Source organism: Dendropsophus ebraccatus, chromosome 5, assembly GCF_027789765.1.
Source record: "Dendropsophus ebraccatus isolate aDenEbr1 chromosome 5, aDenEbr1.pat, whole genome shotgun sequence".
Lineage (NCBI taxonomy): Eukaryota > Metazoa > Chordata > Amphibia > Anura > Hylidae > Dendropsophus > Dendropsophus ebraccatus.
This window is the reverse complement of record NC_091458.1, coordinates 112,176,932-112,199,357: the sequence shown is the minus strand read 5'-3', so window position 1 is coordinate 112,199,357 and position 22,426 is coordinate 112,176,932. Positions and strand designations below refer to the sequence as shown.

The 22,426-nt window shown below is 38.6% G+C and overlaps 1 protein-coding gene across 11 annotated transcripts in view; it reads left to right on the top strand.

Annotated features, from left to right (window-relative positions):
- The window catches only part of DMD (dystrophin), a 1,858,252-nt gene that overhangs the window by 728,023 nt on the left and 1,107,803 nt on the right, over positions 1 to 22,426 (top strand). For all 11 annotated transcript variants that reach the window (XM_069970999.1, XM_069971008.1, XM_069971005.1 and 8 more), the window contains 5 exons: positions 4,381 to 4,542; positions 7,221 to 7,331; positions 8,856 to 9,029; positions 13,653 to 13,808; positions 21,395 to 21,565. In XM_069970999.1, coding sequence (XP_069827100.1) covers positions 4,381 to 4,542; positions 7,221 to 7,331; positions 8,856 to 9,029; positions 13,653 to 13,808; positions 21,395 to 21,565 — 774 coding nt within the window. The remainder of the gene's footprint in view (positions 1 to 4,380; positions 4,543 to 7,220; positions 7,332 to 8,855; positions 9,030 to 13,652; positions 13,809 to 21,394; positions 21,566 to 22,426) is intronic.

Here is a 22,426-nt window from a genome sequence, read left to right as displayed (position 1 = left end):
TCAGATTGCACGTAACCCCCCCAGATTACCGGTAACCACCGCACGTTGCCCGTAACCACCGCACATTGCCAGTGACCCACTCCAGATTGTCCGTAATCACCCTAGATTGCCTGTAACAACCCCAAATTACATGTACCCACCCCAGATTACCTATAAGCACTTCAGTCTATCCGTAACAATTCTAGATTGTCTGTAACCCCTCCAGGTTGCCCGTAACCACCGCAGGTTGCGCATAATCACCCCTGGTTGCCTGAAATCATGCCAGATTACATGTAACCCCCCAGATTTTACACAACTACCGCAGGTTGCGTCTGACCACCGCACGTCGCCTCTGACCACCGCACGTCGCCTCTGACCACCGCACGTCGCCTCTGACCACCGCACGTCGCCTCTGACCACCGCACGTCGCCTCTGACCACCGCATGTCGCCTCTGATCACCGCACGTCGCCTCTGACCACTGCACCTTGCCTCTAACCACCCCAAATTGCCAGTGACCCCCTCCAGATTGCCAGTAACCACGCCAGATTACAGGTACTCACCTCAGATTACCTATTAGCACTTCAGTTTATCCGTAACCACAGCAGGTTGCCAGTAACCAACCCAGATTGTCTGTAACCACCCCAGATTGTCTGTAACCACCCCAGATTGTCTGTAACCACCCCAGATTGTCTGTAACCACCTCAGATTGTCCGTAACCACCCCAGATTGTCTGTAACCACCCCAGATTGTCTGTAACTACCCCAAGTTGCCTCTAACCACAGCAGGTTGCCTGTAACCACCCCAGATTGTCTGTAACCACAGCAGGTTGCCCGTAACCACCCCAGGTTGCCTGTAACCACCCCAGGTTGCCTGTAACCACCCCAGGTTGCCTGTAACCACCCCAGGTTGCCGTAACCACAGCAGGTTGCCCGTGACCACACCATGTTGACCGTATTCACCTCCAGATTACCCAGAACCACCCCAGACTGTCCGTAACCACATTACCTGTAATCTAATTCTTGTATTTTATTTTAGTAACCGCTATTTTAATAGCTATTACTAGCTGCGGTTTTGCTCCAGCAAATTGGTGCTCCTTCCCTTCTGAGCCATGCTGTGTGCCCATACAGTGGTTTATGCCCACATATGGGGTACCGTTGTACTCAGGAGAACCTGCGTTACAGATTTTGGGGTACATCCTTTCTCCTGTTCCTTGTGAAATTTAGAAATTTCAAACTAAACCAAAATATTTTTGGAAAAATACAAGTTTTTCATTTTTACTGGCCAATTTTGAATACTTTCCTCTAATACATGTGGGGCCAAAATGCTCATCCTACCCAAAGATTAATTCTTTTAGGGTAGTACTTTCCGAAATGGGGTGACTTTTGGGGGGTTCTATTCTGTAGACATTACAGGGGCTCTGCAAACGCACCTGGTGCTCAGAAACTTCTGCACTTTAGAAAAATCTGCACGGAAAATGCTAATTGGCGCTCCTTCCCTTCTGAGCCCCGCTGTGTGCCCATACAGTGGTTTATACCCACATATGCAATATCGTTCTACTCAGGAGAACCTGCGTTAAAGATTTTTGGGTGAATTTTCTCTCCTGTTTCTCGTGAAATTGAGAAATTTCAAACTAAAGGAACGTATTATTGGAAAAATTCGAGTTTTTCATTTTTACTGTCTACTTTTGAATACTTTTGTCTAATACCTGTATGGTCAAATTGCTCACCCCACACCAAGATGAATTCATTGAGGGGTGTACTTTCCAAAATGGGGTGACATATGGTTTTTTTTCTCTGCCGACACTACAGGGGCTCTGCAAATGCACCTGGCGCTCAGAAACTTCTTCAGCAAAATCTGCATTGAAAAAGCTAATTGGCGCTCCTTTCCTTCTGAGCCCTGCTGTGTGCCCATGCAGTGGTTTATGCCCACATATGAGGTACCTTTTTACTCAGGAGAACCTGTGTTACAAATTTTGGGGTACTTTTTTTCTCTTGTTCCTCGTGAAATTGAGACATTTCAAACTAAACGAACATATTATTGGAAAAATTCGAGTTTTTCATTTTTACTGTCTAATTTTGAATACTTTCCTCTAACACCTGTGGGGTCAAAAGGCTCACCACACACCAAGATGAATTCTTTGAGGGGTGTACTTTCCAAAATGGGGTGACTTATGGTTTTTTTTCTCTCTGCTGACACTACAGGGGCTCTGCAAATGCACCTGGTGCTCTGAAACTTCTTCAGCAAAATCTGCAATGGAAAAGCTAATTGGCGCTCCCTTCCTTCTGAGCCCCGCTGTGTGCCCATAAAGTGGTTTACGCCCACATATGCGGTACCGTAGTACTGAAGAGAACCTGCGTTACAAATTTTGTGGTGCTTTTTCTCTCATATTCCTTTTGAAAATGAGAAACGTTAATCTAAACGTATATATTATTGGAAAATTTAAATTTTTCATTTTTATGGCCTAATGGTGAATACTTTCCTCCAGCCCCTGTAGGGTTAAAATGCTCATTATACCCCTAGATTAATTCTTTAAGGTGTGTAGTTTCCAAAATGGGGTCACTTATGGGGGTTTCCAGTATACAAACCTCCTAAATCAACTTAAAAAAAGAACTGGTCCCTAAAAAAAATCAGTTTTGGAAACTTTCACAAAAATGTGGTAATTTGCTGATAAATTTCTAAGCCCCGTAACACCCTAAAAAAGTAAAATATGTTTATGAAATGAAGCCAGAATAAAGAGGACATATCGGTAATGTGACTTAGTAACTAATTTATGTGATACAACTTTTTTTTTTTTTTGGAAGCAGAGAATTTCAAAGTTCATAAAATGCTATTTTTTTACATTTTCATGATATTTTGATGTTTTAAAAAAAAAACACACAAAGTAGTGACCAAATTTTGCCACTAATATAAAGTGCCATATGTGACGAAAAAACGATCTCAGAATCGCTAGCATACGTTAAAGCATCACTGAGCTATAAGAGCATAAAGTGAGAGAGGTCAGATTTTGAAAAATGAGCCTGGTCTTTTAGTTGCAAATAGGCTTGGTCTTGAAGGGGTTAAAGCCCTTTGCTGTTTTGCTGTGACCAGCCCCTGAGGTAGATTGTCCCTTGGATTCACAATTCTCATGGTAAAGAAGGCTTGTCACCTCTCTTTTAACTGGGACACATTTTTATCATGTCGTTTGCCAAACAGCAGTCCTGGGCACTGTCTAAAGTTCCCGGGAGAATCAGTGAGCTGCAATACTGTGTTTCTATTCTTTGAATAAGTGCCCAGAACTGAACAGCATGCTCTAGATGAGGCCGCACCGAAGCTTTCGAAAGTTGTAAAATGTCCCTGTCCTGATAATAGTCTATTCCTGTTCTAGTGCTTGACAATATCCTGCTGACCTTGCAATCAGCTGACTGACATTGTTTGCCCTTCTGTAGTCTATTATCTACAAGTACACCCAAGTCCTCTCCCAGTTTAACCCATTTATCCCCATTGAACCTCTTTTCTCAAGTAGATGCCCAAACACTCAGTGTCAAAGTCCACTTGTAACATATGCACATCTTGCATAGACTCTACTGTACTACAAGGCTTGATGTCATCTGCAAAGCTAGAACAGTGCATCCTTCATATTATTAACAAAAGCGACTCCACACCACCTATAATCCGGAACCATTCAGAGAAGGAATCATTGCCCCTCCCTTCTAGATTTGGTTAATGCAGTTACAAACTAAACTTTCTAAACCCACAGACCCTGATTTACCCATCAAACATCTATAAGAGACCATTTCAAATGCTTTTGAAAACTCTAGATATCTGCCAATCATTGTGTTATCAGTTTTTCTAGCAATTTATTTTGAATGTGTTCTAAGTTAGTCACCCAAGAAGACAAGGATATGTTAAAAATATTGTAACCTAAGGCCATGGTAACGTAATGGGCCACTTCACACTTTTTGTTGATCTCTTTTTATGACATGTGCCATTCTCAGTGTCTTTGTATTGTATCTATGCACCCGTTAGTCATTTTACTAGCATGCTGTGGCTCAGAATGACCGTGACCCTATTCTCAGTACATGAAATCTCTTGAACTACATAATGGGATCAGGAAGAAGTGGGCTAGGCCTCAGAACAGAAGATTACAGCATTCAGAAGAGGCTTCCTTTTAACAATTTTAGCAGTGCCTTCCTGTCATGCTGCAATAAGGCTTCAGACAGTGCCTACGCTACAGATTTCTTCATCTTTCAATTACTAAGTCATTCTACCACTATTAGAACATTTTTAAGGCAGACTGAATGAGTGGCAAAAGTCATCGAAGTTCATCTTATAAAAAGGTGTTTTCTCATACTCAGTGTGTTTTCCTTCAAATAAAGTTGATGAATAAGAAAATTAATTTTTTTCCCTTTTTTATATTACAGGCTGTAAGGAGACAAAAGGTTCTTGAACAAAGTATTCAGTCTGCCCAGGAGATTGACAAAGCCATCCGCTTAATTCAAGAGTCTCTTGGCACCACAGACAGACAGCTGACAGCCTATATTTCGGAGAGAATTGATGCAGCCCAGGTTCCGCAGGAAGCACAGGTAGGCTTCTATTAACCTCTTACTGTATACATTTCTGATGTGTTACAAAACACTGAAAGGAAGACGTGTACTTTAGATGCCAGATGATACTTTATCAACGATAACCATAGATGCACACAGTTATAGTCAGTGGATGAATCAACTCATCCTGTATTCTGTAGGCACAATTGACAAGGGTCATGTCAAGAAGAGATCTGAAAATTCAATATTCACTGTTCCAAAAATACTCACCAAGAAGTGTCTATTCGTTTTAACTCAGACTTGCAAACAATTTGCTTTGCTACAGTGACTATTGTTCACATACTGTAAAGCTGATTACTGTGAATGGCCCTGTGAGTCATCCCTTGGTTACTTAATAAGATTTGACGTTGTGTCAGCTGTGTGTGTGTGTGTGTGTGTGTGTGTGTGTGTGTGTGAGATGACCTTGCATCCTTTGTGAAATTACAGAGTGTGATATACAATGTACCATGCAAACTGTTGTGCGGTTAGAGCTGCTATTTGGCATTACATTTACAAGTTTCACAAAAAGCAAGAGAAATTTAGTAGACAGGACAAAAATAAATTCTAAAAGCACAGTTCTAGTTTGATCTTGGCTTTGGCATTAAGATAAATATACAAATCGCTTTATGTTATGTTCCTATTAGAAATGAGGTGAGTTATTTGCTTATTATTTCAATCTATCCTCTAGGTGCGGTGATACTACGGAAATCTTGCGGATCAAATTCCGCGGATTCCGACGCTTGCCTCTGAGCAATCCTGCTTGACTCTCCCCCTGTTGCATCGACAGGACCAGGGCATGCTGTTGGGCATGACCAGGAACTGCTGTGTCAAGCTGCCTGATCACACAATTCTGCATCTCCATTGCAACCTTGTAGCTGTGGCCACTTGTAGGTTGCAACGTGATACCTTTCCCTTGACTGAGGAGCCAAGTTGCTCAAGCAGGCAGCATGACCAGAAGTTATAATGTGGCTTAAGCCTAATGACTAGGCCTTATTTTTAGCATCAACAAAACAGTAACTAATACTAAGAGATCTTTAAAACATAAAGATAATTCAGTAGAGCAGCGTTTGTGATCTACAAAAATAAACTAAAAATTTAAAAATATATAAAATAAAATTAAATAAACCATTGATGTATATTATAATATATTTGTAGTGTGCATACAAAAATATTAATAATATATTATTGTTCTGTAAAGTAAGCCATGAGCATTATATGTGATATGCACAATATATTTACAGCAGGGGTAACTGTATCCTTACACTTGCACTGTCATCATGTGGACACAACAAAATTACTCTTCATGAACATAATAATAATAATTATTATTATTATAATAATTAAATACTACTTTATATTTAAATGAGAATTTTAAGTACAGAAAAAAAGAATAATCAGAATGTGAAGAGTTAAAAAAGGGAAAAGATCTGCATCAGTAAAGCCAACATTGACTGTTGATTAAAAGTACAAATACAAAAGAAGCAAGTTCTCAAAAATGTTATAGTTACCTGTAAATGCTTAGAAATTACAAAGAAATGTGCTATAGAAGGGAAGCACTATAGTAAAGAGTGTTTTGAAGTTTTCTGCTAGTTTAGTGGGTTTCTTTCGCCATCATGTGGTGAGACGGCTGTACTGCTTTTATTTATTAGTAAGTAAGCACTTTCATACTTTATTAGTAATGGAATTTAGCACTATACACATAGATAAATGAATTCTCTACACGTAGCTTGGTAGAAATCTTATCATAAAAGGCTACATGCATCCATAGGATGGGAAGCTGTCACATAAGATGAGCCCGCTGTTGATTTTCTATAGATTTAGCTGGAGGAATGATTCAGATCTACAGCACACTCAATTTAAAAAATATATATATATATTTTAGTTTTACTTCTATCAACAGACTCAAAATTATATCTACAGAGGCAAAGTTGCATAAGTTAGTATGATTATGATATTAAAGAGATAAGCAATTTTTTTCACTTCCGCTGTGGGTTGTTTAAATGTTAAAGGGGGTTTCCAAGCTTAGAAAAACACGTTGGCTTTCTTGCAGAAACATTTCAATTTCATTGAAGTGAATTACGATGAGTTGTAATACCACATACAACCTGGGGTCAGATGTGGTGCTCTCTTTTCAGGAAAGTGTGTTTTCTAATCCTGTATAGCCCCTTTAAAAGAGAAGTCCAGCCATGAGAAAAACATAACAAACTATCCAGACTTATCTCACCCTCTGCCTCTCCAATGCTAGATCATCGCTCTGAGACTCCTGCCAGGCTACGGTGTCTCCTACAGAGCTGATGCCACGACCGCTTGCTCAGCCAGTCAGTGGCCGGGGTGGAGCACTGCTGCAGTCACTGATTGGCTGAGAGGGCTGTCCAGCAGTCAGGATGGGTATTTTCCTCTGTAACATCAGTCTTGACGTCATCACAACTAGGGGTCCTGTAGCCTGTCAGGCGGCACAACGTGGGCACAGGGAGAGGTAAGCAATGGTTGATAGTTATGTTCTCCCCTGTTCTTGCCAGCTCAGAGAAAATGCTAGTGGCCAGACCATAGAGTTCTATATAAAGCATGCTATGTATGCGCTATAATGTTTAGAATGTTGTTGTTCTTTTTTCTTTTTGCTTCACAAATTAGTTTTATATTAAATCTTATACAATATATATTTCTTTTTATTTTAATAGAAAATACAGTCTGAACTATTAAGCCATGAAATTAGTTTAGATGAAATGAAGAAAAGAAACCAAGGAAAAGAAATGTCTAAGAAAGTTCTTTTACAAATTGATATAGCACAGGTAATATTATTATTATTATTATTATTATTATTATTATTATTATTATTATTATTATTATATGTTATAATTACTTAGCAAAATATTCTGTGGATATCAGAAATGCTACGTGAAATGCAACATTTGGCAGCTGGACCTATATGTAGGATATATTGTAATTGCTACTAAATGCAGCATCTAAGGCAGCATCCACACGTCCCGTAAAATAGTCCATGGTCGCAGATCCACAACCATGGAAAATTTTCGGAACCATTCAAGTAAATGCAGCCATTCACATATTCTGTGCCTCTACCCCCATTGTGAAAAAAGTAGGACGTCTTAGTGCAAATCCTTGCACGGATCCCTACCCTGCCACCCGGAAGCAAAGCTGACAGGAGCGCAGAAGATAACTTGCCTACTCCCCCTGTGCTAGCGAACATGTGAGCAGGCCGGCACGGGGGAGTAGGTCGGGTAGTTGTCTTCTGCGCTCCTGTCATCTCTGCTGGCGGGCGGTAGGAGGGCTGCACTTTGGGGGATTTGTGCTTTGATCCTCCTCCATTCAGACTGTGCTGACAGATTGCAGTTTCATGACAGTAGTGCATTATTTCTGTGAAGATGCTGCAGTACCGTAACAGTACTGCAATGAAACTTTAACCCTAGCCTTTGGGTTTAGACTATGTTCACACAGCATCGTAACGGCCGTTATATGCTGTTAAATGATGGTCATCCAGTAAAAACAGACGTCATTTTGGTGGTGTGTGAACATAGCCTTAAATTTATCTCTTATCCCAGGAGTTGTAGCAGGATCCATCTTGTGTGTGCACTGGGAATATGCACAAGGTCATTGTTTTACTTATTTCCATCACAGAGCAAGAGAAGGTATTCCTGGGAATCTTTTTTTTTTTTAATTTGCAGCAGATTTTGCAGCAGTAAGGGGCAACATCGCCAATTTGCTGTGACCAAAGGCTGTGTCAGGAACTGTCTTATCTGCTCAGGCCCTGGAGTCCTGGCCCAGTTACATATTACTAGTGCTGCTGGAAATGGGTATTTATTGTTACTGTCAAAATATATACATAGAAAAACTACAGGGCAGATTGCATTTAAATGTATTTAAAGCATTTTTCCAAAAAGAAAATCCCTGTCCATACAGCCTGTTAGCATATTCATGAAGTAATCATATTTCTGAGCTGATCTCTACAGACCAAGTAGCATTATAAACTGTAATATTCTCACAGCCTTGTTATATTTATACTACAGCTGGCATGTTATTTATGCACTATAGCTGTCATTGTATCTGTCCCACTGCTATTGGATTTTACCCATACAGCCGTATGCTGCATTTAATAATTTATGTACAATATGGACAAAAGAGACACTTCATGGGAAGTATAGCTGCTATAAACATATGGGGAGTATGTACACCACTATTGTTAAACAAAGATTGCATTGTTGCTATTGCTAACCATGTAATGTCTATATGACTGAAGTCTTGTTTAATATTGTTTGGAATCTTTAAAATAGTTTTTATGTAATATTCTGTATTTTTAGAAAAAACTGCAGGAAGTTTCTACAAAGTTTAGACTATTCCAGAAACCAGCAAACTTTGAGCAACGTCTTATAGAATCTAAAAGAATTCTAGATGAAGTGGCCTTGGAATTACCAATTTTGGATATAAAGAATATTGAGCAGGATTCTGTTCAAACTCAGTTGGATCATTGTATGGTGAGTGCTATTCATTAAACTGATAAACTGGCATTACTTATTTTAGTGTGTAGCTTTTATTGTTTTTCTTTTTTTCGGACAACTTCCTTTATTATATACAGTATGCATATTGCCACATAGATGGTGAACTGTGGAAACAGCAAAAAATACACAACTACCACGGCACTCCTTTCAGTCCAAAATTGAACTAAAAAAATCAAAATATGAAAAATGTATGAATGGCTGAAGCAAAGTTACACGTTCTGTAGTCCAAAAGAACTAAAGTCCACAATAAGAAAAAGTAACCGCATCCAGGCAGTTTAGTGTACAAAAAGTGCTTTATTACCTCATGGCACATATAAGTCAGCAATGGCAATGTCAAAGTCAAAATGTCAAAAAGTCAAAATGTCAAAGTCAAAGCAATGTCAAAGTCAGTTTAGTGTACAAAAAGGGCTTTTTTACCTCATGACACATACAAGTCAGCAATGTTTCGACCTACATGGTCTTTTTCAAGCTTTTTGAGCTTGAAAAAGACCATGCAGGTCGAAACGTTGCTGACTTGTATGTGCCATGAGGTAATAAAGCTTTTTGTGAACTGTGGAAACGGTTATCTTTATAAGGGTATATTCACACGGGCGGGCTCGCAGCAAAATTCTCGCTGCGAGCCCGGCAGGTCCTGGCAGTTCCCATACACTACATACTTGCTGCGGTCTAAACGACCGCAGCGAGTACGTAATTCTGCCGCCCTTAACCCCTTCTGCTCCCGCCCGGCTCCCCCGCTGTAAGCATACATTACCTGTCCTTGCTGCACGGGTCCGGCGTCCTGCTCTCCCGTCCGGCCAATCAGTGTGTTGCCCAGCCGCAGCCACTGATTGGCCGGGCGGGAGAGCAGGACGCCGGACCCGTGCAGCAAGGACAGGTAAAGCATGCTTACAGTGGGGGAGCCGGCCGGGAGCAGAAGGGGTTAAGGGCGGTATAATTACATACTCGCTGCGGTCGTTTAGACCGCAGCAAGTATGTAGTGTATGGGAACTGCCAGGACCTGCCGGGCGCGCAGCGAGAATCTCGCTGCGAGCCAGCGCGTGTGAATATACCCTAAAGGAATATTTCTGTTACTTTCACCATGTTAGTATTAGTCAATGCCCTGCTCTACCAGTGATAGGATAGGTTCACTTTACGTGTTTGTTTTTTTTCCGGCCATTTGATGGCCATCTTTGTGGGCGTCCTTTTATTTTGAGGCCAAATGAAATCCATTATTTTAAAATAATGTCTGTAATTTCAAAATAACTGACGTTGTTTGACCTAACAATGACAGACATCTACAAAGATGGCCGTCGAATGGCCAAAAAAAGACATTGTGTGAACCTGGCAAAAATATCAGCTACCAAATACTAGATAGAAGGATGCTATCTTCTATCGACTGTTCCTTGTTGGGTACACTGGAAATTTACCATCTCAGTTCCAGACTTTCCTCAAGTTTATATTTCAACAATATTGTTAAATGTTGTGAAACATTTTTGCCCCATTACACTAGTACTACTACACTAGTACTACTAGAGTTCTTTAAACTCTCATTCTTGCATTGAAGCTTTCCATTCAGTGGTAGCAGAGACATTTAGAAATACTGTAGGGCTCCATAGAGGTCTATATTTTTTATCTGTTATCTACAAGGTTCGATTCGGCTGTAATAAGGCACAAGGCACTAATATCTGATTGTTTGTTTATGTTTTGTTCAAGACTATGTTTCCAGCATATTTTGGCCTCCTTTTATGAGACATAAAACAAGTTAATTAGCCATTTTACAGCTTAGAAAATGCCCCATAAGGCAGTATTTTCCCACTGAGTTCTACAGAATTCAATAAGAAAAAAAAATTGGTCTTTGAACATACAAAGTTTAAAGAAGCAGTTCACAAAAAATTATTATTGCCCCCCCCCCCCCGGACGGTGGTGCATGTACCGTCAGCTGCTGCTCCCGTCAGCCGCTGCTGTGACTCCTCTCCTGTCTCCTGTGATTGAACGCCGGAAGTCACACGCTTCCATAGAGAATGCATTGAAGCGTGTGACTTCCGGCATACAATCACAGGAGACAGAAGAGGATAATAATTTTTTGTGAACTGCTTCATTAAAATTATGGCCATATTTGTTGTAACATTAAGTGCCATGGACTTCTTTTCCATATGTCTGTATGCAGTGGGATTGGCTTAGTAGTTGGGCCTCAATATTTAAGCACATTTACTATAGTTAATTCCAGTAAGGGATCTGAGCTATAGCGGAAATCTATGCTATCTCTGGGCTACAGTGAATTTCCATATTTAGAGTATGAGAAGCAGATGTAGTGGCAGATTCATTAAGATGCACACAACTTCTTCAAGTTGTTGGTTGGTCAAGTCTTTTTTCACTCATTGCATTTTTGTTGAGCTTTTGATGCGCTTCTTTACTAGTTGTACAATATGGGGCAAATATTTAGAATGATGCATCAGAAATGCTAAAAATAAACCTACAAGTGTCAACATAGCCTAACCAGAAAACTAGTAATAAAGAAGGTTCATCTATTCTATACTAAATTGAGGTGTGTATTAAGACTTGTATGGCAGTTTTATGGCCAAAACAGCTGCACATTTATAGTTGGATTTGGATTTATAGTAGTATTTTGACCTTACTGTGTAAGACTGTGTAAAACCTGTTTATCAAAGGGGTATGGCTTTGGTATAAAGTCATATATGACTTTTCGAAAAGTCATAAATACCACATGACAAAAAGTGAATAAAAATGCAAAAATATATATTTTGCACAAGTGAAACTGGCATAAAGTAGAAAGTGAAAGTGATAAATTTTCCTCATAGGACTTATTGTAGTGAATTTTGTAAACCTCTGCTTCATTTATATCCTTAGTTCATAATTCCCATGTTTACAATGTTTTTATTGTAATTCTAACCAGTGTATCTCTCAATTATTGTGCTTAATGAAGCAGCAGAGAACAAATGTGTATTTAAACTGTTTGTTTGTGAGGTCATTAAAGGGTCCAGTAAGCATAGCCAGGGGTAAATTATTCCAAGCACTTTGGATGAAGATGAGTTTAAAAAGCCATTTCACTTTACCGATGATACTCTGCAGACCAAGTGTGAAGAGAGTATTGTTGATTTTTAATTAAAAATATTAATTGCAAACATTTTGTGTTAATTTGGGTTCTTTATTATATACACTCTGCCTTCAAGACGGGTTTCACGCAGAGGTTTTTTTTTCGTGTGTGTGTTTTTATTTTTCGGCAAATGATGTACACTCAAGTCTATAATGTAATATGTAACATAAAAAACACAACATTCAGTGGCCCAGCTGTACTAAAACTTTCTATTAGAGTAGATTTTAAATGCACCAAATGTATCAATCTGGTGCATCTAAATATTTTCTTCTCTGAAGGTCCTCATACACTTTATATGTTGACTGAACCCTCTAATTGCAGTATGAAGTGTATGGGGTCTCTTGAGACACCACCAATATTATCATGTAGGGTTTTTTTTATAATTACCACCAGAGCAGTCTAGTTTCGCCTTATCCCTCACCATAGAAAACACAAGAATGTTTGGCAGTGTAAGGGGAGGCCTGGATAGATAACTGTTGTCTGAATGATCATTTGGCCAACTGTTATTGAAGGAATATGGCCACCTAAAAGGGGCTATCCAGCGCTACTAAAACATGGCTACTTTCTTTTAGAGACATCATGACTCTTGTCTCCAATTCAGGTGTGATTTGCAACTAAGCTCCATTCACTTCAATGGAACTGAGCAACAAACCCCGCCCAAGCTAGAGTGGGGCTGTTTCTGGAAGAAAGTGGCAATGTGTGGGCATTTCTTTTCCTGCACTTTTCCCTCTCATTCTTCTGCAAAAATCCTTAAATCACATTATAAAATATGCAGGTATAAAATGAGATGTTCAGCAGTGTCTTTTGGTGTGTTTTTTTTTTTAATCTCCCCAATAATGCAGAGCAACGTGCAAAAACTACACCTGAAGGTGGCGCTATTTTTACATAATAATTGCTATGTAGTGCCATGTTTGACACTGCAAATGCACTTTCAATTATATCAGCTGGTTATAAAAACAACTATGTATTATTATGATTTATTCATCTAGAACTCTTGGCACATCTTATGACGTTACGCAATACTGTCTTAGTGTTTCAGATTAATCTTACATGCTATAAAGTCATCAGAGTACATTCTTCATAGTGCTCACTGAGCATAATCCAGAATAATTACAATAAAGGCTGAAAAAGCAGAAAGGATTACTAGTCCATGACATTTTCATGGTCCAAACATGAACTGTAAGCCATGGTACTGTCTTTTATAAGGCCTCCATAAAAGTAGATTCCATTACTTTCTCAGACGAGTTAGAAAAAAATATGTGAGACGGCTGAATATGTTTAAGTACTGTCAATGGTCCTGTGAATGAAACGAATTTGCAAGTTTATTAGCTGAGTGTGTTCAATCATAAAAAAATAAAAATGAGATCCATCATATGAAGGTTTTGGCAGCCACTCTAGCAATGGTTGTATCATTTTTACTCTTAGTCATAAAAATGAATGTTTTATGGGAAGTTGTACGGTAACAATTTGGGAATTCCTAAATAATCCTTGGCATCTTTCCATAGAAACTGTACAAAATTCTAAGTGAAGTTAAATCTGAAGTGGAGACAGTGATAAAAACAGGACGTCAAATTGTGCAAAAACAGCAAACTGAGAATCCTAAAGATCTGGATGAAAGACTTACTGCTTTAAAGCTACAATACAATGAACTGGGAGCTAAGGTAAGCCATTGTCTTCTTTTTAACTTATATTCCTACTGAATCAATATTGTAATTAAAGGCCAGTTCTAAACAGGGACATTTTTTTCAAATGTGCCGGGGAGGGGGAAGATAACAAAAAGGGCATGCACTTACCTCTCTGGCTCCACCGCTGGTGGCCACATACCTCTGCTCCGATCCCCCGGTGGCTTCCTGGTTTGAGGGGGGAGATGGAATGTGATGTTCTAGGTCCAATCATCCAGTTAGTGTAAGAGGCAGGACCCCGCTATGGCCATTGACTGGCTGAGCTTACCTGAAACATCCCATCCCATACCCTTTCAAACCAGGAATCAATTGGGGCACCGGAGCAGTTGTATGTGGCCACCAGTGCTGGAGCCAGAGATATAAATGCATGTTATTTTTGTCATCCTCCTCCTTTCCGACACTTTTGGAAAAAAATCCCTGCCCTGAAAACTTTAATTTCAGCTCTAATATTTGTCAAATCAGAGCTAGAAGTCCCTCAAAAGGACATCTGTAATTTTGAGTACTAAATGATGTTCATCATTTTGTGTTTTAGGCACCCTTCATTACAACAACGGCTGTTGATGCGTTACTCTAATTCAGGGCTTTTAAGTGTGGTTCTTTTTTGAAGGTCCATTGAATTTAGTAGTAAGGCTATGTTCACACAATGTAATGAATTCTGGAAACTTTGGCTGTAGCTGTCATTGAAATCAACAGTCGTAAGTTTCTGAATTAATTGAGTTCTATTGATTTCAATAGAACAACAGTCATTGTTGTGAGTACAGTGCATTAACTACGGTCATTGTTTACTGCGACCATACAAAACAATGACAATGTCTATTTACTATGGCTGCAGATGGCTAACAACGGCCGTAGAAAATATACAGTTCAGTCATTGTGTGGCCATCCTGACAAACTTAGTGTGAATGGAAATCAATGGTTAATTAATATTTATTCACACCTATATGGGCAGCAGACTTCTATGGGGGAAATAATGTCCCAAGGCCAATAATGCAATATTGGCCAAAGGATTGCTTAATATAGCGACCGTTGTTTGACACTGAAACCAACAGTGTTATATTAGATTGTGTGTGCATAGCCTAAAAACGGTGAAAGGATGCAGACTTCTACGGCTCATTTTCCTGATCAGTCATGGTCTTCCTACTTTGACCCAGATTGATCAAAACTTTTGACTTGTCACTGTGACATGTCGAAAGTTTTTTCTAATGACACATTTTTCTAAATGTGCCCCATATATCAACTTTACCTGGTTCTGTTGTAGAACAAAAGCAATCACATGAAGTAATGGGCATATGTCCCAGGGAACAGCTTGACTTTGGAATGAGGATAGGATAGTGGATCTGAAATAAGGATGTATAACAGATGAAATGCCATTATACTAAGTATTACATCTGTATTTTGTACAGTAAATACTGACGGGCGCCTTCCAGACAGGAAATTGATTAAAATAGGAGTATTCCATCTGCAAAATGGATGAAAGTAGCAGATGCTGTGTTTTTAAAATATGCACATATTTTATACAGCCATGTGAATAACCCCATGGATTATTAGCTCTGTATTAGGGACAGCAAAAAGTCAATGTAATACAGGCACATGGAAAAGAAAACTAATGCTAGTTTCATGTCCTTTCTAATAGAAGATTTGATCACTCCCTCGATATTGTTCAGTTTGACTTACAGCATACATATATAATCCCTGGTGCAGAGGAGACTATTTTACTTTCATGAAATATTATATAATCCCCCTCGAAAGTTTCTCGAAAGAAACCTTTAGCCTGAAAAAGGTTAAGAACTATAAAAATTCCTATCATTTGAGTCAACACTATAAAGTTGAATCTTTTTACATACTGCATTCATAGCACAGCTTGAGCATTAAAATCTTATTTAATATCCTATGGAATTCTGTAGATGTCGCATAAACTGAGCTGCCAGATATAAAGAAAACTTAGCTACACAGCATTACCTCTCCCAGCTCTGCTACATCTCTAAGTGGGTAGTGATAACTATACTTGGCAGAGTATCCTCTTGAAGCATTAAGTAGGTAAACCTTATGATTATTATTCTCCACAACAATACATATTTTTTTGCTGCGGTCATATGTCAGTCTTGGACACGTAGATTAAAATGTAAACATGGTATACTTATCAAGTATGGTTACAGCCTAGCAGAAGTAATGCAGATTGTTAAAATTCCAGAATGCGCGTCTGATTAAAATGTTGCTTCAGGCTTGCCAGCAGGGTGTTTGTCCATTACCACTTCTACCTACACTATCCTCTGTCTATTGCACATAAGATTCAGAAATGTCACAGCATACATTATTTTAATCTGTTTCATTGCTGACTGCAGGACTCCCTGTGAATTTAGTATTAGTGTTAAGTCATTTTTATCTGAAACCAACAAAGGTCTTTTTCATGCTATGTGCCCTGATATGGGACGACTGTGCTATAAATTGAGAAACCGTCCAGGTTGGAGAATAAAAGCTCATTTAAAAAGATGACTAGGGAGTTATTCTTAATTAGGCCTCCCAATTGTTTCAACCTTTTTTTTATTCTATACTTTCAATTGAAATAAGACATATTGTTTAATTATTTTAATCTAATTAACAGGGCTAAAATTCAATAAGATGATGCATGCTCTACATATTAAAAAATTATAAAGACAATGTCACTTATTAGTCAGCATACCATGCCTAAAGGCCCTATTACACAAGACGACTATGAGGAGCAAACGAGCGCTGTCAGCACATGTTTGCTCCCTGTTCACCGCTCTATGCCACCGCTATTACACGTGGCAGCAGCAAGCGGGTGGAGGTGGTGGGGGGGGCTGTTCAGGTGATTGCTGGATTGTCCAGGCAGCCCATAGCATACAGCAGTGGTCTGCTGCCGCCGCTCCTATTCCACGGGGCAACGGCAGCAGATCGTTGCTGTATGAGTCGTTTGTCTTTCAACAATATTGAAAGACAAACGACTGCAACAATTAACCAACATTGTTTATGTCGGCTGACCGTTGCCTTCTTTAATATGGAGCGATTATCGCCCGTAACGCCCAATATTGGCCAAATATGGCTGATAATCGTTCCGTGTAATAGGGCCTTAAGTCTTGAAGAGACAAGAGATTGATTCTATAAAATATCAATCTCTTAAATCTTTTTAATGTTTTTTTTTTCCTTTTCTTTTTAATTAACTGTAAAAAGGAGAAGGTAAAAACCTCCAGTACATGTATACAGCAGTACAGCTTGTAAAAGATGTAAACTGGGAGAATGGGAGTAGCCACACTATGTAGTGACTATGTTTCCACCAAACCGCTGGTACTCAAACCGTTTGGTAAGAGTAAATTCTTTTTATCCTTGTCTTTTAAAAAGCGCCTGGTGCCTTGGTTAGAGCAAAACATTATTTTTTAATCTCTAGCAGGCAAGTAAAGTTGGTGTGGCCTAAAGTATCTATACTCAAGGTCCTCGAAGCCTCCCCCCTCCTCATTATTAAGAATGCCCCCAGGCAGGATTTCTATTCATCGCTCGTCTAAACTGCACTGCATTGCAGATCTGGGGCAAAGCCTCTCTAGGCCACACCAGTTTGACTTGCGTGATACAGATTAAAAAAATATTTTTTCCGTTCTAAACAAGGCACCAGGCGCATTTTAAAAGACACCACCTATAAGGATTTACTCATATCAAACTGATGGTACTAGATGTTTGGTGGGGTGGGGTGAGTTGGTGGATACAGAATCAGCAAATTCAAAATATGTATGGAACCCTACCAATGTATGTTTTATATGATTATATTAGAAACATAGGAACATAGAAAATTGGTGGCAAAAAATGCCAGCTGGTCCAGTTAGTCTGCCCTAGTATTTCCTTTCTTATTATCTTGAGATATATATATATATATATATATATATATATATATATATATATATATATATCTCCTAGGCAACTAAAGCTTTCAGTTTGACATCCCAGTTTTAGACTATACCAGTTGAGATCCTTTTAGTGAATAACTCATCAGGTACACCTTTTTTTTACATATGCCAACTGGCATGGGGATCTCAGTGGTGGGTTCCTTTTTTTTAAATGCCACCTGGTTCCTGCGCTTGGCCTGGCTGTATGCACTGGGGGCAGGCCCACCTCCCCCAGTGCGATTATATCTCCTCCCCTCTGTGACGGGTCTCCATTGATTCTAAAGATGCCGATAGGCTCATGTATAAAAAATAAAATAAAAATGCACTTGATGGTATATGACCTTTAAGACTTTAATTAAAAAAACACAGTGAGTAATAAATATATATTTGTATATAATATATTTACTCAACAAGTAGCCCTGATTTTTACACATGGTACCACACAAGAAAAACCTGTAATAAGAGGGGATTCTCATACCCATCAACTGGTTTAAGCATCTCAACACCTACTGCACTACAGTACTTGCTTCACAGTCTGCCAGGTTCTACAGGACCATTAAACATGAATATTGTGTCACTGGCTGAAGTGTCATTCTGCAGATCTGGGCATCAAAAATATATCTAATTAAAAGATGACAGACAGTAAGAGGTTAAATCTTGTAGGCAGGGGTACTCAGCAAGGATGCCGCACAGTAGTAGTAGCAGCCCAGCAGAAAAGTCAGATGGATATGGAATTTGCTTAACCCCTTCCCGTCAGTAACATGTATATACTGTATACCTTCCTACTGCACATGCCCTGTGCAGTAGGAATGTATATATACGTTCCTGACTGAGGGGCTTCTGATGCAGTGAGAGCAGTCCCGCAAGCTTCAGTATGTCCGGGGCCAGAGATAATGAGAGGCAGCTGCGATCCCGTAGCTGCGTCTCTTTAACCCCTTAAACGCTGCAATCTATGGCGATCGCAGCTTTTAAGGTACTCAGTGACAAAAGCTTGTTCTGTAACTGAGTCCCGATCGCTTGTGCCTGCTCTCAGGCAGGCTCTATACATTGATCGCCGATAACACTGATCTATACTATGCTATGGCATAGCATACATCAGTACATGCAATCTACTGATTGCATGTTTTACAGTAATAAAAAGAGTAAAAAAATATTATTAAAAGTATTATAACCCCCCTCACAATACAATTTTAAAATCACCCCATGCCTATTATAAAAATATAAAAAAAATAAAATAAACATATTACACATCTTAGCGTGCGGAATTGTCCGATCTATTAAAATATAACATTATTGTTCCCGCACTGTGAATGGCATAAACGAAAAAAAAAAAAAAACACACACACACACCAGGATTGCAAATTTTAATAAATTATATATAAGAAAACGTTAATAAGTGATCAAAATGTTTCTGTTACATCAATATGATATTAATAAAAACTAGAGATCATGGCCCAAAAATTACACCTCAACCAGCCCTGTAGGTGGAAAATTAAAGCGCTATGGCTCTTAGAAGGCGGGGAGGAACTTTGCATTAATTTGACACAGACTTTTGTGAATCAAGGGGCTCGGTCTTGAAAGGTTAAACAAGTTAATTTTTCTTTTACTCCACTGAAAGTAACTGGCTTGGTGGTTACAACCTAAGCTGGCCCACAGTTCTTAACTTCATCAATTAGCATGACTAGCGTTTTTTTACTGGGACTACAGTTCTGAAAAATCATCAATCCTTTCTCAGTTTTAGTTACCACAATAGGAACTTCCTCACCTGCTATGCTCACTACCTCTATCTCTTTGGCTGTAATTTGAAAACAGTCTTGACCCCTTTAGACCCAATTCATCATCATCATCATCATCATCATAATCATCATCCTTTAGCAGCTTCAGGTTTCTTTGTCTGCAGCATGTGATTTCTCTTTCTAGAACTTTTCTGCCACCATGTTGCTCATCAGTAACCAATCTATACACAAGAATAAACTTCTTAACTTACACTATAGCTTCACACAAAAATAAAAGAAAACTCTTAGGTTATCGAGGGCATCAACATTATAATACTGATTTTTGTCTAAAACAAGTTACAGAAGCAACCGCTAACACTTCCTAATCGCCTTTCGCAAGAAAAATATATGCACTTTTATTAAAAAAAAAAAAAAAAAAAAAAAAGGTTTGGACCAAGGTGCTGCTCTAACTCTCATAATCAGAAACTTAAAGGTGTATATTAAATCATCATTCTTTATATACATATATTTACATCCCACGCCACTACAGTAGAAAACCTTTATGTAGATTTACTGTATGGCCATTATTTCACAGAACCATTCAAGACACAAAGTACATATAGGAAATCCATTAGTAGCATTCATTGACCCTAGCTGAGAGAATCAATACATGGATTAAGCTGACTTTGATTTTTTTGCCATTGTGTTAGCTGCATATATTTTAAATGTTAGCTTGAGAATTAGTAAACAGTTGAAATGAATAGGGGTTACCATTTGTCCTCAATACACTTTTGTTTGTTTCCCTGTGACATTACTATGAACTGGTATAAAAAGTGTGAATACAGTACAAAAGCAAGAATGATAACCATGCTGTGACTGTTACAAAATATCTATGCTGTAGATGGCAGCCTTTCAATTCTTCTACATTGAGACTTCATGGTGAGATGCAGAATCTATTTTGGTTTTCTGGGAATTAAAGTGCAATGTTTATCTTGTTGTAAAATGCAACAGCAGAATTCCGTCTAATTGTAGAAATAAATAAATGATACACAAATGTTGCATATTTTGAACTTGGAACTTCGACTTAATAATTGCCTTCAATTAAACTGCAATCCCTCTGGAGAGACTTCAAGAAAAAAAGGATTTGTTATGACTATACAATATGCAATGCTAATGCAAAGATGGTAATAACACATTACTTTCAATTAGCCCTTTTGTTTTTTAACATTGCTGGGTGAATTATACACATGGCCTGCATTTTATTTTCATTTGATAAACAGATAATGTGTTATTCAGCTTAAATCTTGAGCTAGCAGAATGTTTAAAACGTTAGTGTCATTTTATTACAGCTCTGTCCTTAAGGGGTTAAATGGTTGGAATAATTAACTCATTCCACACAAAAAAAACCCTCAAATCTCAATAAAAAATGGCTCTTGAAGGATAAGGGTAAAAGATATGAATGATGTTACTAAAACCCTGTAGCAGGGAAGATTTATTATAGTAGTGGAACTTCAGTGACTTCTAATCTTAAAATTTACTATATGAGGTATACTGTTTCACAAATAAATTCTAAAATGAGTGTGCCACTAAAAAGGTCACATGACGATTACCTTATCCAGGGAATTTATCTGAGTGTCGTTGTGTAGTCAAGAAGGATTTTTATCTCTGTGAGGGGAGTTTTGTTTTGCTTTTCTCTAGAACAAATAACTAGATTACATAGAGGTTGTAATTGAGATGTAGTTGTCTTCTTTCCGACCTACAGTATGTAACTATTAAAATGTCAAGAGCATCCCTATTCTTTTCTTCCCATTGGACATTAACTTGACAGACTATTAATAGTAATCATGGTCAACAAGACATAGCAGCACTTAGTCATAGTGGTATTTGTATGTATATGAGTAGGGAGTATTGATTTATGCATTTTACATGGTCTTTCTACAAATTATACTTTAATAAGGTAACAGAAGGAAAGCAGATGCTGGAGAAATGCTTAAAACTCTCAAGAAAGCTGCGAAAAGAGATGAGTAATTTGACTGAATGGTTGGCCACAATAGACACAGAAGTAACAAAGAGATCTTCTGAGGAGGGTATGCCAACTAACTTAGAGGAAGAAATTGCCTGGAGCAAGGTGAGTGCACAAGAATTGCCAGTTGTCAGTAAAACATTATAAATTAACTGCGGATTTGCAAAGATTTGAATAAGATCATAATATTTTCTGTATAAAGAAAGGAAACAAAAAACAAACAAACACAAAAAAAGATAGATTAATGGATAACAGTTGGCTATAAACACCATACAGCAGCCAGACATTTCAGTAATGCCTTGTTAGGAGGACTATAAGAGAAACAGACCACTAATCTCAGTGTTATCTTTGGCTGGTCTCCCTGAGATCAGCGATCTGTTTCTCTTATGGCTATACGAGGCATTGCTCTCACCTAGCCAGAATCTTGCTCCACACTGATGAGGGGCAACACCCCCCGAAACAGCTGTATGTGGATGGTTACCTGGCCTTGGGTTTTCCCTTGTCATAACACTGATTTATAGGGCCACTTAATATAGTGGTTTTGGTGGTTTCCCTACAAGAGTTTCCCCTTGGCTTGGTCCTTCCCAGAGGGATATCTGGCTAGTCCTGTGTTTCAAGACTCTTAAATGAGGCTCCACAGGCTCTTCTTTTGCATATTCTTGTTAGGAAGAAAGCACTGACTGCTCAATGTAAAAAGTAATATAAGTGCATATAAAAAGTCACAGAACCTCTGATACTCACCACTATTTTTTTCTGCAGGTTTACTATTCAGAATTAGTTACTAATGGTGTATGATACAAAAAAATCCTGAAACCCGACTAACCCGTCATTTTTTTTCCAAAACCCAGAAAACTGGGCCTGCCATTGTCATGCTCTGTAAAATCCACTATAACCAACAAAAGCATTAAGCAAACCGTTATTCTTGACGAGTTTTCCATTCTTAAACAGAAACGTGTCATAAGGTTA